Below are 12,208 nucleotides of genomic sequence, written 5' to 3' on the forward strand. Positions count from 1 at the left end.
CTCAGAGCTGTTCACCCCGCCACAGGGGTGCTGATGGCGAGGGTGCTGGGACTGCCTGCTCTGCAGTTAAACTGCGGACACATCTCCGCAGGATCCGCTCGCAGGAACAGCTCCGTCTGGGGATGATCCCCACCCGTGAAAGCCAATGCTGACAGAGGTCTCATGCTTCGTTTCGTGCCTCCTCTAACCCTCTTGTAACACCTTTCTCACCGTACTAAGTCAGGCAAGTCTTAGCACTTATCCTGCATGTCCACTAAGTTGTTGGTGAAACCTTTTAAATTCCTCAAAGGCTGAAATCAGGTTTGACTCAATCTATTTCTATAAAATTGTCATGGCTGCTGTTAATTATATTTTTATCTTTTAATTCTTTAACAGACAAACAAAAGGTTCCAGCATTTCCAATGTTTTTTCCAGGAGCGATGTCAGACTAGGTGGCCTCAGCTCCCTCGGTCACCCCGCTTTGCCTTTTTCATCATAACATTGGATCAGCTGTTTGTTCCCAGAGGTGGTCAGTCCCTTCTGCTCTGTACACGTGATCGTGAAGGCTGTGTGATCAACTCGTGTGCATGACCCAAAGGCACACCTGGCAAAGTCACTGATTTCTAAATTTGTGCATGCATCCGTGGCCACCTCACATCAACACTGTCTGTGGGGCTTGACTAAATGTACATTGTAAACTTCAAGTCCAGGTGGAGACAGAAGAGCTCTTGAACGACCTGAAGCTCTCCTGAACCACCTCCTTGTCTGCCACGTCCATTGCAAAGAGAAGGAATGCGAAATGTGTGACATTGTCTTGTTACTCCCCTGAAGTTACACCATTCCTGCACCTGAAGGTGGAACGTGAGATGTCTCTGCCTCTCAAAGTATGCACCAAAGTCATCCTTGTGTGTTCCTTGGTCCAGCTACCAGCTGGCGTAGCTGCTTCTGCAGTCTTTTCTCACCCAGCTCCTTGCTATGTGACAGATGATTTTCTTTACCTCCAGCTCTAGACGTGTGGCAACAGGGAGATGTGTACAGAGCCCTGCTGTGTCTGTCACCATTCAGGCTCGTGTACCTTGTCCCCGGCCTGAGTGATGCTGTTCCAGGCTGACAGGGCTCTGACTCTCCCACTTCCCAGCAGAAGCATCCTCCAGGAACCTTCTCTCCAGGCACTGCAGTTGATAGGGGCCCCTCAGTGGTTTCCCAGGGCAACAGATCTGTTCTAGTCTGGGTTTAACCCCTTTTCTTCTTGAAAGGATGGGAGCACATTCCGAGTGCTGGCAGGGAGGTGCAGGGGGAGCAGGAGGGTGCTCTGGGAATGGTTTTATTAATGACAGTAGTTTTACTAATGACACGTTGCTTTTGAGTGATCTGCCCCCACCCCAGCTCTCCCACCTTGCTACCTGGGGCTCTTACAGGTATCCAGATCGGGGTTGTCAATCGGGAACTCATGTGCCAAACATCTTTGTTCGGATACCTGCCTGCACGCAGTGAGCACAGGTCTGTGAAGCAGCCTGGGAGGGGTGCTGGTTCTTCCCCACCCACTCTACTTCTGGAAGAAGTGGCAAGTGTATGGTAGCCTGGATCCCTCCCTGCCAACCTCAGATCAACGGAGGGCAGTGCGGCAGGAGACAGCTTGCAGAAGCTTGTGCTGCTGCTCTCTTGGACACACACCACACTTGTGAGTGCGCTGTTGCCATCTGCGTTCTCAGGTCAGTCCAGCACAAAATGTTGATACTGCCCCCGTGTTTTCTAGGCAAACCTGTCCTGTGGCAGGAGCGTTTCTTGTTTACAGCCTTGAAGCGCTGTGATTTTATTCTTTGAATGCCCCTAGCTTGTGTAAAATACCATCCTGCTCTGTATTGAAAGTTGTATCCAGGGGGCTGCAGATGTTCAGACTCTCAGTTCTTGGGATTTGCCTTTTTTGTGTTTGTGTGTCCAGCCTGATGTGCTGTTCTGACCTAGGTGAACCTCTGGCAAACGTCCTGTTTGGAGCTCTCCAAGTCCTTCCGACAGAAATGCAAGGGAATGCCCTGGTGATTCACTAGGGTTACGTTAGTACATTATACGTGTTAGGTATTCAATGATACTGCTCTTAAATCTTATCTTGCACCTTCTGTACTAAATGGCTGAAGCTGGACATTTCATTGTTGTGTTAAGTGTGGCGTTAAGTGAAGTTCATGCTGGAACCCTCTTAATTAGGCGGCAGTTATTACATCTCAGTGAACTCGGTAAACAAGGGTTCCCTAGACAGTTTCTAGGGGGAATTATGCAGGAGCACCTAGCTCACTTCTGAGTATTTTCAACAGTGCAGTGCATTCATCGAGGCTGTTTATTGAAGGGAGAGGCCAACTGATACTGTGAAGTCAGAGGTGGTGCCAAGCTTTTCCTCAGCAGTTTAGCTGCTGGCTTTGACCCAGGCATCGTGGCTATTAAGGTAACAGCGATAAGCAAGCGATGCTGGAGCTGGCTGGCAGATCAAGCGGTGGTGTACACCTCTCCAAGGCAGCCTGCTGCATTCACCGTTCCTACCCGGTGCATGAACTACAGTCGTAGGGTTAGAGTGGGATTTGAATTTACGCGTGAGAAGGAGCGGTACTGGGCAGTGGTGATCACACAGTGGGATTCAGCGGGACAGTAGCCCATAGCCAAGTTAGGACTCACCTTTATGGTATCTGAAATAACTTATAAACTTGTTCTTGTGTTGGTTACAAGGAGTCCATTATACCGTTGAGCGTGTCAGGTTTTGACCATACAGTAAACGTCTGCAAGCTTCAGTCATTAGCAGCATCAGAAGTTTACTTGGTGATTTGTACATTTAAAGGTACTTGGAGTTTCTGATCTGAGTATCATCTTCTCTGTGATGCTTTTGTTGAGCTTCAGGAGTTCTTTGCATTACAGAAACCTTTCTCTTTTTCGCCTGTCGTGCACCACTTCATTTGCAGAGTTGAAAGAATCAGCCTTTAGACTTCTCAGGTCCATGCAGGATTTCTGTAGCCCAAATACTGAACCTAATGTGAAGATTTAAAAGGAAGGAGAATGTTTCTTCTCCTAAGGGTGTGACAGTCAAGAGTTCACTTTCTTGTCTCGTTCTGTCCTGGCTGGGTGAGATCCCTCAACACTGTCATTACATAATTCACTTTAATCACTTCAGTCAAATCGTGGAAGATCCTTCCTCAGAGGAAAGAATGGAAATCTCCTGGGAAACCCATGGTGCCTTGACTGCCCAGAACACTTGGACCTGATTTCCAGAGCAATCTTGATGGTCTGTCATAAATATAAGTCCTAATCCTCTGGCATTGTCTTTCAGGTATAAAGATGATGTTGACAGTCCTACTGAGGAGAACGGGAAGCAGAAGGTCCTGTACAGTCTGGAGTTCACGTTTGATGCGGATGCCCGTGTTGCCATCACAATCTACTGCCAGGCGACGGAGGAGTTTGTTGGTGGCATGGCGGTGTAAGTCCTGGGCTTGTGGGTGTGTGGAGGGGCACAGGAGCTCTCGGGCGATGACCCTGTCAAACACCTCTCGTTAATCACCCCCAAGAGCAGAGCTGCCACAGGCAGTGGAGAGGGAAATCTCTTCTTTTTCTCTTTTGTTTTATATATTCTGGTAGCTTTGAATATTACTCTCAGTTTCCTCCCTCACCCAGCCGATATCCTCTCTTGTTCCCTTTTTTGGGTGTGGGGAAGCCATCCTGTGTGCAGCAAGGAGAGGGACTCAGCACTGTCCACTTTATCTGCAAGGTGTTCTGTCAAATTAAAAAAACAACCGCCCTTCCTCTCAAATACTACCTGTTTTTTTTCCAGATCACCTAACTCATGGGTGTGACTCGGGTACACGTGAGCTGCTGCTACATTATGGCAGGCTTCTGGTGGCCAAGGGGCAGGGAATCCTTTTTGTTCTGTGGGTGAAAGAAGATTCGGGCTGCAGAAGCTCTTGGCTTCCTCTAGCAGAGGCTTTTGGCTGATGAGCAGCTCCATGTGCGTAGCGCTGACGCCTTCTGCAGCGGCGCTCCGGATTTGGGAGTAAACTTAAGTTTTATTGCAGGGATCTGCAGAGGTTTCAGCAGGGAGAAATATATACAACAAACTGTAAAATGGCTTTTGTGTTTTATGCAAGGTATAAACATCCCACTAATGCTCAATGTGGGTTGAGCAATGAGGCAAGCTCAGTGCTCCCATCCAGATGGGCATTCCTCCTAACCGGAGGATATCCCGATCCAGAATTTTTGTTGAGGCCCCTCCTCTTCTTCTGTCGATGCCTGTGGCTGCTTTTATTTTGGGGAGGTAATAAATTAGCTCCTTTTAAGTGCTTGAAAAATCTCTCTGGACAAACTGTGAAAACCCTTTCTGTTTAGATCCTGATTCTCCTGAGCAAAGCTGAATGCAGCAGGATGCCTTAGAAGTCCTGATAAAGTTTCCGTGTTCTGTCTCTTAGGTCTTTAGGTTTCCTGTGAATTTAGTGCTAGTGAAGGTGTTGGAATGGCAGCCTTGGAGATTGAAGCCCTCTTTTCCTAACACAGGTACAACGTGGAGAGGTGGCCAGCGTCCCTTGCGCCGCCCAACAGCGTTCCTTGGGTTTTGACCTTAGAAGGAAACCGTCTGTGGGCTGATGGGGAGAGCTGAGGGCCTCTATGGCCAGGGTGGATGTATTTACAGTGCCAGACTCCAGCCACGGCTTAAATCAGCAAGTCTTGGTTTTAATCTTGTCTTGCATGTTCACTTGTTGGTTTACTTCAAAGGAGAATTGTCACTAACGTCAGTAACACTGAAACATCTGCATTTACAACTCGGTGTAAGCTTCCTGTCAAACTTGGTGCTACGTTTTACAAAGAGCTCAAGTCTGTCAAGAATGTGCATACAGTTTAAAACGTATTTTTTCAGACTCCTCATTTTGCATTTTGTTATATCAAAATAGGAAAAAATGAGAGTCATTCTGAGAAGGTCATGGTTTCTAACCTGTGTCTCGAACCAAACTGTGCTGGGCTGGAGGTGCCGCTGAATCACTCGAGATCAGCAGGGTGGTGCTCTCCCTGTGTCGGACTCTTAAGAGTCTGTCTTGTCAAGGTGTGCCTTGAATAATAATTGCTTAATGCAAGTGTTGTAGTTACTGAATATAACTAACTGTTTCTGGGCAGAGCGTGTTTTCAGTCTCCCGATAACTCGTATCTCTCAGAAGGAAAACACAGCTTCTGGTTCACTCAAGAACACGTTTTACTGAAATCAAGTGCCATGCACTTTGCCAGCGACTGTCACCAGAGCTGTTTTCTGTTCCTTAAAGCTTATGCAGCAAACATGAACTGCATAATTGCTTTTCAAATTTAACTTGAACAATTCTCGGTAGAGCTTCTGAAAGTTATCACAACTGTCAACTTCAAAGGAAGAGGGTTTTTTTAAAAAATATGAATATTTTAATCCACCCTGTCCATGGTTCACTGAGAGACGAATCTCTGATCAGATGACGGAGGAGAAGCCTTTGTTCACGAGCCCTGCCTGCCTCTGCATGAAACCAGGATCAGCAGCCGCTGCCTCGCTGGGGACATGTATCTGCCCTGCCAGGCTGGCAGCAGACTCCAGTGCACTAACCCTTCGTGTCAGAAGCCAAAGCACTTGGGTTCAGCTCTTGCTTCTGCTGCTGACCTTTTATTTAATAATCCATACTTTAATTTCTCTGTAGTGCAGGATCGGTGAACTGCCTGTCTCTGGAGTTCCTGACTATAAATGTGGGGAGTGAGGGGCTGCACCAGGAGCCAGGGAACCTTTGGGAAGGCATGATCCTGATTTCATGCAGATGTGTAGGTAACAAGGGCTGGGGGGAGTGAGATATAAATACAGGCTTTATAAGCTGCTTTAATTCAACCCAGGCTATTTTCCCATGTGGAAGTGGCTCATGAAGCATGTCTTGGGGCTAGTGCAGCTGCCCAAAGTAGGCATCTCTGCTTCTCTGGATTTGCTGGCTGCTGGTAAAAACCTTTTGAAGCTCTGATTTCAGCTTTGCAAAGCGATTCCGAAAGGGCAGTGCTGTAATTACTTTGATTTATTCTTTTGAAATTCTAGTGGAAAAAAAAAAATCTGGGCTGCATTCTTAGAGCTCTGAGTGGAGCGAGTGCATTTTGAGTGCACGGATAGGAATGCAGCTTCCCCCTGCCTGGGCCGGTAGTTTCTCCTTTTTCTCAGTTGCTTTTGGTGCTAACAGCTATGTTCAAGGAACAGGCGTGTGCAAAAGCTGCACACGCCTGTGTATGAATTCAAAACTTTTTTTATTGCTATGTCCAGCACTTGGTGGGGAAAAAGATGCTCTTTAAAACAAAACACTTTTTTTTTTCCACTCTCCTAAATTGATGCTGAATCCTAAAATGGGAGAAACTTTCTGGACCGTTGCTGAAAGCAGGAATTTTCTCCTAGTCCCCAGCCCGCAGCATGGCTCCTTAGAAGCACTGAACAAGTTATTCTCGCTTCCCTGCCGAAACAACCACCCATCCTGATAGTATCAGCACTCCTGCTCATGTGAAACTGCTGTCGTTATCCTCATCCAGTTTGGGGTGAGAGGAGGGAGGGGAGGGGATGTGGCTCTCCGTGAGCAGAGGCATCGCTTGTTGTAGAGCCTCTGCTCATGAGAGCCACAGCGCTGATTGTCAGGGGCCTGCCCCCAGGATTAGCTGGTCTCCGTGGCCAAAGGGAAGCCTTTCTCTCTCTGTGAGCCAGGAAACTTGCTCCTGGAGTTGTTTGGGCTCTGTTTAAAAGCTGGTGGATTTATGAGTGTGTGTTGCCTGCCCTAACCTGTCTCAAAGGAGTGTTCGGCAGACTTTGCCAGGTAATCACGCTGGGATGTGTGCTCAGCTATACTGGTTCCCAGCCAAGGTCTAGGGAACACGTAGCTCCCACCTGCTGCCTGCCTCTTGTCCTGAACTGCTGACCTCGGAGTTTCTGGGAGCTCTGTTGTCACCTCTGTGGGACCACAGCTGACCAGTCTGGAGAAGGCCAGCATGTGGCTGGTGGTGATTGTAGAGGTGTCTTCACCTCTGCAGCCCCATGGCCAAGGGAGGGTAACCCAGCGCTTTCTGGTGCTAGTGCAGATACCTGTAGAAGCCTCTTGGGTGAAGTGGGAATTAGCTGAAATCTAGAGGGAACTGCTACTTTCACCTTCTCAATATCTTTTGCCCAGTTACTTTGTGGTGACCCCAAACACTCCCTGGAGTAAAACACGTTAGTTCTCAGAGGATCAGCTGGTGAATCACCCCAAGGATAACAGAGACCAGGTCTGCCTGTGTCCAGAGTCTCTTTAATGGTGTGAAGTTAGCAGTGTCCTGCCTCTGAACAGCTCAAGGCCCCCCATAGCCTCAGTTTTATTTATTTTTCTGGTTGTCCATTTTCTTTGGTTTTGGAAACTGGCAAACTGTTCCGCTGGGCTTCTGTCTCCTGTGGCAGCCCCCACAGTGATCTTTAGCACAGCATCTTCCCCCAGGAAGAAGAAAGCAGGAAAGAGCCTGGCTGGGAAAACCAGCTTGACTGCTCGCCCATGAGGGCAAGCCTTGTATTGCTTGGTGTCACTGAGGCACAACAGTACTGGTCAGCTTCAAAAATGTCCTACAACCAAAGAGAAGTTTGCTGTCAGAATCTGTCATGCTAACTGGGATTTAAACTAGGCAGCTGGAGAGGCAGCTCCATGCCTGTGGTAGAGGCAGTGGCACGTGCAGCAGGGAGGGGTTCTGCCTTATAAGACTCTCTGCCTTGGCGTACGGGAGGCACAGACATGCAGGTGGGCCAGCTGTATGACTGTTTGCTAGGGATTGCCCATAACAAGCATGTGATTTCCCCCCAAGCGAATGAACGCTGCATTTCCACGGCAGGGCTGGCAGTGCTCCTCAGCGGCTCCTGGAGAATAGCTGCAGCACTCCCAGTTCGTAGCCTGCCCTCTCCTACAGTAGCTGGTTCAGGAGTTCATACCCTTAGACGTCTTTGGTTTAGGAGATGGTTTTGGAGCAGGCTGCAGGGATGTTCATACTTCCATTTCGTGCGTGTTCTGCGAATTCATCCTTTCCTTTTCTGGCAAAGCCTTGATGCACTCCCTATTGGCCTGTTCTGGGAGGGCCCCTGGGACTTCTCCAGCTGTAGGTATCCTGCTGACTAGCAGGAAGAATTGGGTGATTAAAACATGACAGCAGTGGTGGTTTCCTCAGGGGAAGAATCAAACCAGCCCTGTAGCTGGAAGCACTTAAAACAACCAGCTCCAAAGACATGAGCAATCCAGGCAGATCAGGATGATAGGAATGACACGGGAGGTTTGAGGTTTGCAGCCTATTCTTATGAAAGACCTTCCTCTTTGGTCAAAAAAGGTTCTCTTCCATTTCCTGGTAGTGTTGCCAAGCTCTGTTTTCCCATGATGAAGAGAAAACCCAATGAAAACGGGGCAGTTTAGCTCTGCAATCCTTGCCTTTTGTCCGGGCTGTGCTGTTTGCTGATGCCCACGTGGGTGTACGGGATATATATACACATATATATCTTCTTTTTAAATCTCATTTCCTTGTTTGTTTTGCACTGCCTGCTCCACTCCTCGCAAACAGCCTAGCGCAGTCTTTTAAGCTGATGGTGAACACGGCACTGCAACGATTACATATTCTGTCTGCATGCGGAGGCTGGAATCGGTGGTTCACAGAACGAAACCCCGCTGAACCGGCAGCTCAGCGCATGCCGTTTTCACCAGAGCTTGTGTAGGAGAGACAGAGGCACTCGGATATTCCTTTGGTTATTTATAGCCTCTGTCTGTTCAGGGCCTTTGAAAGGTGCTCTTGCTGCTTTTGGCTGTGGACTGGGGTGATTAATCTGAATTCTTTGTGCAGAGAGATTTCTTCTGTGTGAAGAAATCAGAGGCCAGTGCTGTTTTTTGCTAAGCATGAGCCTTTGCAGCCGAAGCCGGCTTTGATCCAGGCAGACACCAGTCCCTGAGGAAAGGCTGTTGTCTGCGGAGTTCACAGGCCGGAGAGCTGAATTCTGTAGATTTCACCGAGCAGACAAACCCTCTGTCTTTAAGAAGAGCTCTGGCCTTTGTGCCTCTCTGCGTAGCTGCTGTGTGAGCCGCCGGCTTTGAAGCCTGGTTGGATGGTGAGTGTGGGGCAGCTGAAGGCAGCCCGCTACGGGAGCTGTCAGGTTTTCAGCTGCCTGAGAAGGTGGTTGGTTTCTCCTGGCCTGGGGTGGAAACTCCATCCTGGGAGGAGGCAGGAGGGTAGGAGGAGACTGGCAGGGACTGCAGTGAACCAATTCAGCACTTGCTTAACCTCCCATTTCTGCGTGGGAGCCTCTCTGGGCTGGATCTTGCCTAACTGTGACTGAGGTCCAGGGCTGTGGCCTCCTTGTGTTTTGGTAGTGTTTGTTTTATCAATAAAAATCACTTTTGAGTTGAGACACTTGTTCAACTTCCCTCTTCCCCGAAGGTTCACCTGTGAGATCCTGGCCCAAAATGAAAGGGGAGTGTGTGGGGGGGAGAGAGAGGGGACCCAGCGTGCTTGCTCCACATCAGCTCCTGGTCCCTTTGGACACCAGCAGAACAGGACCGGCTCCCTCCTCATCGCTTGTAAGAGGACATGGAGCCTCCAGGCAGTCACAGCCTGCAGCAGTGGAGGAATTGCTTCCTGGGTACCCTCTAAAGCCTTCGTGTAACTCTGCCTTGTCCTCAGTTCACTGCAGATTGCCATGCCACGTGCATAGCTGGTACTAAAGAAAAGGACTCTTATGTTGCCCGCAGGCTCTTCAAAGCGCAGTCTAGTCAAAACCAGTACCTTGGGGCAGCATTGCTACGTGCATGCTGCTTCTCTCTGAAGAATGAGGGTGGACAGTGCTCTGTGTAGCTGCAGCAAGCTGGCTAGGGTCCTTGCTTGGTGCTTCTCGGTCAGGGGTCCCAGCGTGCTCGTGGTAACAGGAAGCATCTTTTGGCTGTCTGAGGCAGCACCAGTGTCGGGCATTTCTGAGCGTGAGGAGCACAGCACTGAAGAAGTCTGCACGGGTTGGGACTGGTTCCCTGCTGAGAACTTCCCCAGGCGCTGATCAGGGATGAGTGAGAGGGGGAAAACCCGCCACGCATTCGTGTTGTGTCTACAGTGAGCACGTAGCCACAGAAGTTAAACTCTGCTTAGCCAGAGGTTCCTGGACACTAAAATGCTACTGGTGGCTTAGGAGCTACTTAAGGTCTGCAGGTGCCTGGTAGCAAGTGTGGACTGTGTGAGCCACCCACTGAGCTGCTCCGTGGAGGCAACGAGTGCTTCTCAGCTGGTGGTCAAGGAGTGAGATTGGGGAGTAATTTTAATTTGTTTCCTGTTCTCTCGAAAATCACTGTGAAGTAGTCACAGGGCTTCTCTGCTGCCAGTGTTCTGACACACGGCTGGTTTTGGGGGGTGGGAGGGTTTGATGTGGGAGAGGACGGAGTCAGTGCGGAGTGTAAGCTTCGCTTTGTGGGAATAAAGGCGTGTCAAAGACCTTCGGGAGGAGAGGGGCTGCGTGAATCCCGAGGGCAGAGCTGGGGGCTGCTGCTGCGGTCAGCAGCGTGCTACCTTGCGTTGCTGGTGGTTCTCGTGCTGTCAGGGGGACCTGAGCAAACAAACAGGTTTAAACAAGTGTGACCAAGGATTTCTCTTTGGTCCTGACCTAACAGGACAGACCCCACCTCTCCATTGTCCTGAGCTGCCAATGCTTAATTGCAAGGTGGTTTTGTTAGCCCTTCTGTCTGCGTGGAGACCTGGCCCAGTGCAGTCTGAGAAAGAGCAGCCCAAGCTCTGACATTTCAGCCCGCAGGGAGAGGCAGCGTGGTGCTTCTCTGCTCCCCTTTACCTGAACACACGTGCTCTCCTTCTGTCGTACATCTCCACAGCTCCGCAGAGCTTCTCCACTACTGTGTGCTGCAAGCCCGCAGCAGGCTGGGCAGGGCATAGACGACTTGTGACTACAGCAGATGCCAACCAAAAGGACCAGGCATGGGTACAGACCCCTTAGACACTCATATGCAGGACACTTGCTTTGTAACAGCTTGCCAGGTTGTCAGCCCGTGCAGCAAGAGGAGCGCGTACTCATGCCACGTATGCTGTGCATCACCTCGAGATCGATCCGTGTGCCAGTCGGGGTTCCAGCTCTTCCAGTGAATTCCGCGGACTCGTGGCCCACTGGTGCTCTGACTGGAGGTCTCCAGCATCGTCTGGGTGTTGTGATCCAAGTCTGATGTGTTTTTTGGCAATTGGGGCCAGGCAGTCACAGAGTCTGAGGCACAAGGCTCACTTGGGGAAAACTCCTTGATATTTTTGTCCTATTCTTAAGCTCAGAAAATCTTGGTACTGGTTTATTTCTTTTCTCAGGGGCAGTGAGAGCAGCAGGTCTATGCAGCTCTGTTGTTTTACCCTGTCCTCCTTGGAACAGCATTACTTCTTTTCCTGGTGTAGACTGCTTTGGGCTTCTGGTGCTGGAAGTGCAGGTCCTCCGGTCTTCCTGGCACTCATCACCAGCATGTTTACACCCCTTTCCCAGCGCTGCTGTGGTGCATGTCATCCAGGCACACTCTGACCTCCACTCTCTCCTCTGCACTTTATTTCCAGTAGGTTCCTGACTTGCTGTTGCCTTAGATAAGTCGCTTTTCCGTCCCCGGTTTTCCCAGCTGTGGAGGGAGAATCGTGCCTCTCTGCAGAGCTTGGAAGCTTTGAGAGCACCACAAAAGGAGCCAGTTACAGGCTTGCTCTATTCATTGTGCTTGACAACTCAGTAAATAAAACTTCACTCAATTGCTTGCTCTGTAATTCAGACATAAAAGACCTGTCATTCCGATCTCTCCCTCACCATGCTTTAAATGCAAAGGATGAAGCAAGACCTTCTAACAAAGCAGCACAATTTCGGCACGGTACAGCATGGTCTTTGAGGGTGAGGTATTGACATCGTTCACATAATGCACCTGCCTTGGCTGGAGGAGCGGGGTGCATGTGGTGAGCCTGTCCTTTGTCACGGCCTTCCAGAAGTTAAGATGGATCTCGTGACACTTGATAAGCCTTCTGCGTCCTCCAAGAGTGCAGGAAGTACCCTGACTTTCCAGAGAAAGGCAGTAGCAGAGGGCAGCCTGCATTTTCCTGCTTGGCTGAGAGGAATTAATAAATACTCATCATCTTTTGGTTTCCAGGTTCTTACACGTTCAGCTGTGAAATATCCTAAACATCGTGCTTTACGGCTCCGCGCGCCAGCAACGGCACGGCACGGCCG

The 12,208-nt window shown here is 49.7% G+C and overlaps 1 protein-coding gene across 1 annotated transcript in view; it reads left to right on the forward strand.

Moving 5' to 3' along the window:
* The window catches only part of MGRN1 (mahogunin ring finger 1, E3 ubiquitin protein ligase), a gene marked incomplete at its 3' end in the record, with an annotated part of 42,429 nt that overhangs the window by 5,191 nt on the left and 25,030 nt on the right, over nt 1-12,208 (forward strand). The window contains exon 3 of the mRNA XM_010136447.1: nt 3,290-3,436. Coding sequence (XP_010134749.1) covers nt 3,290-3,436 — 147 coding nt within the window. The remainder of the gene's footprint in view (nt 1-3,289; nt 3,437-12,208) is intronic.

The sequence above is a fragment of the Buceros rhinoceros genome, unplaced genomic scaffold, assembly GCF_000710305.1.
Source record: "Buceros rhinoceros silvestris isolate BGI_N320 unplaced genomic scaffold, ASM71030v1 scaffold20035, whole genome shotgun sequence".
Taxonomy (NCBI): Eukaryota; Metazoa; Chordata; class Aves; order Bucerotiformes; family Bucerotidae; genus Buceros; species Buceros rhinoceros.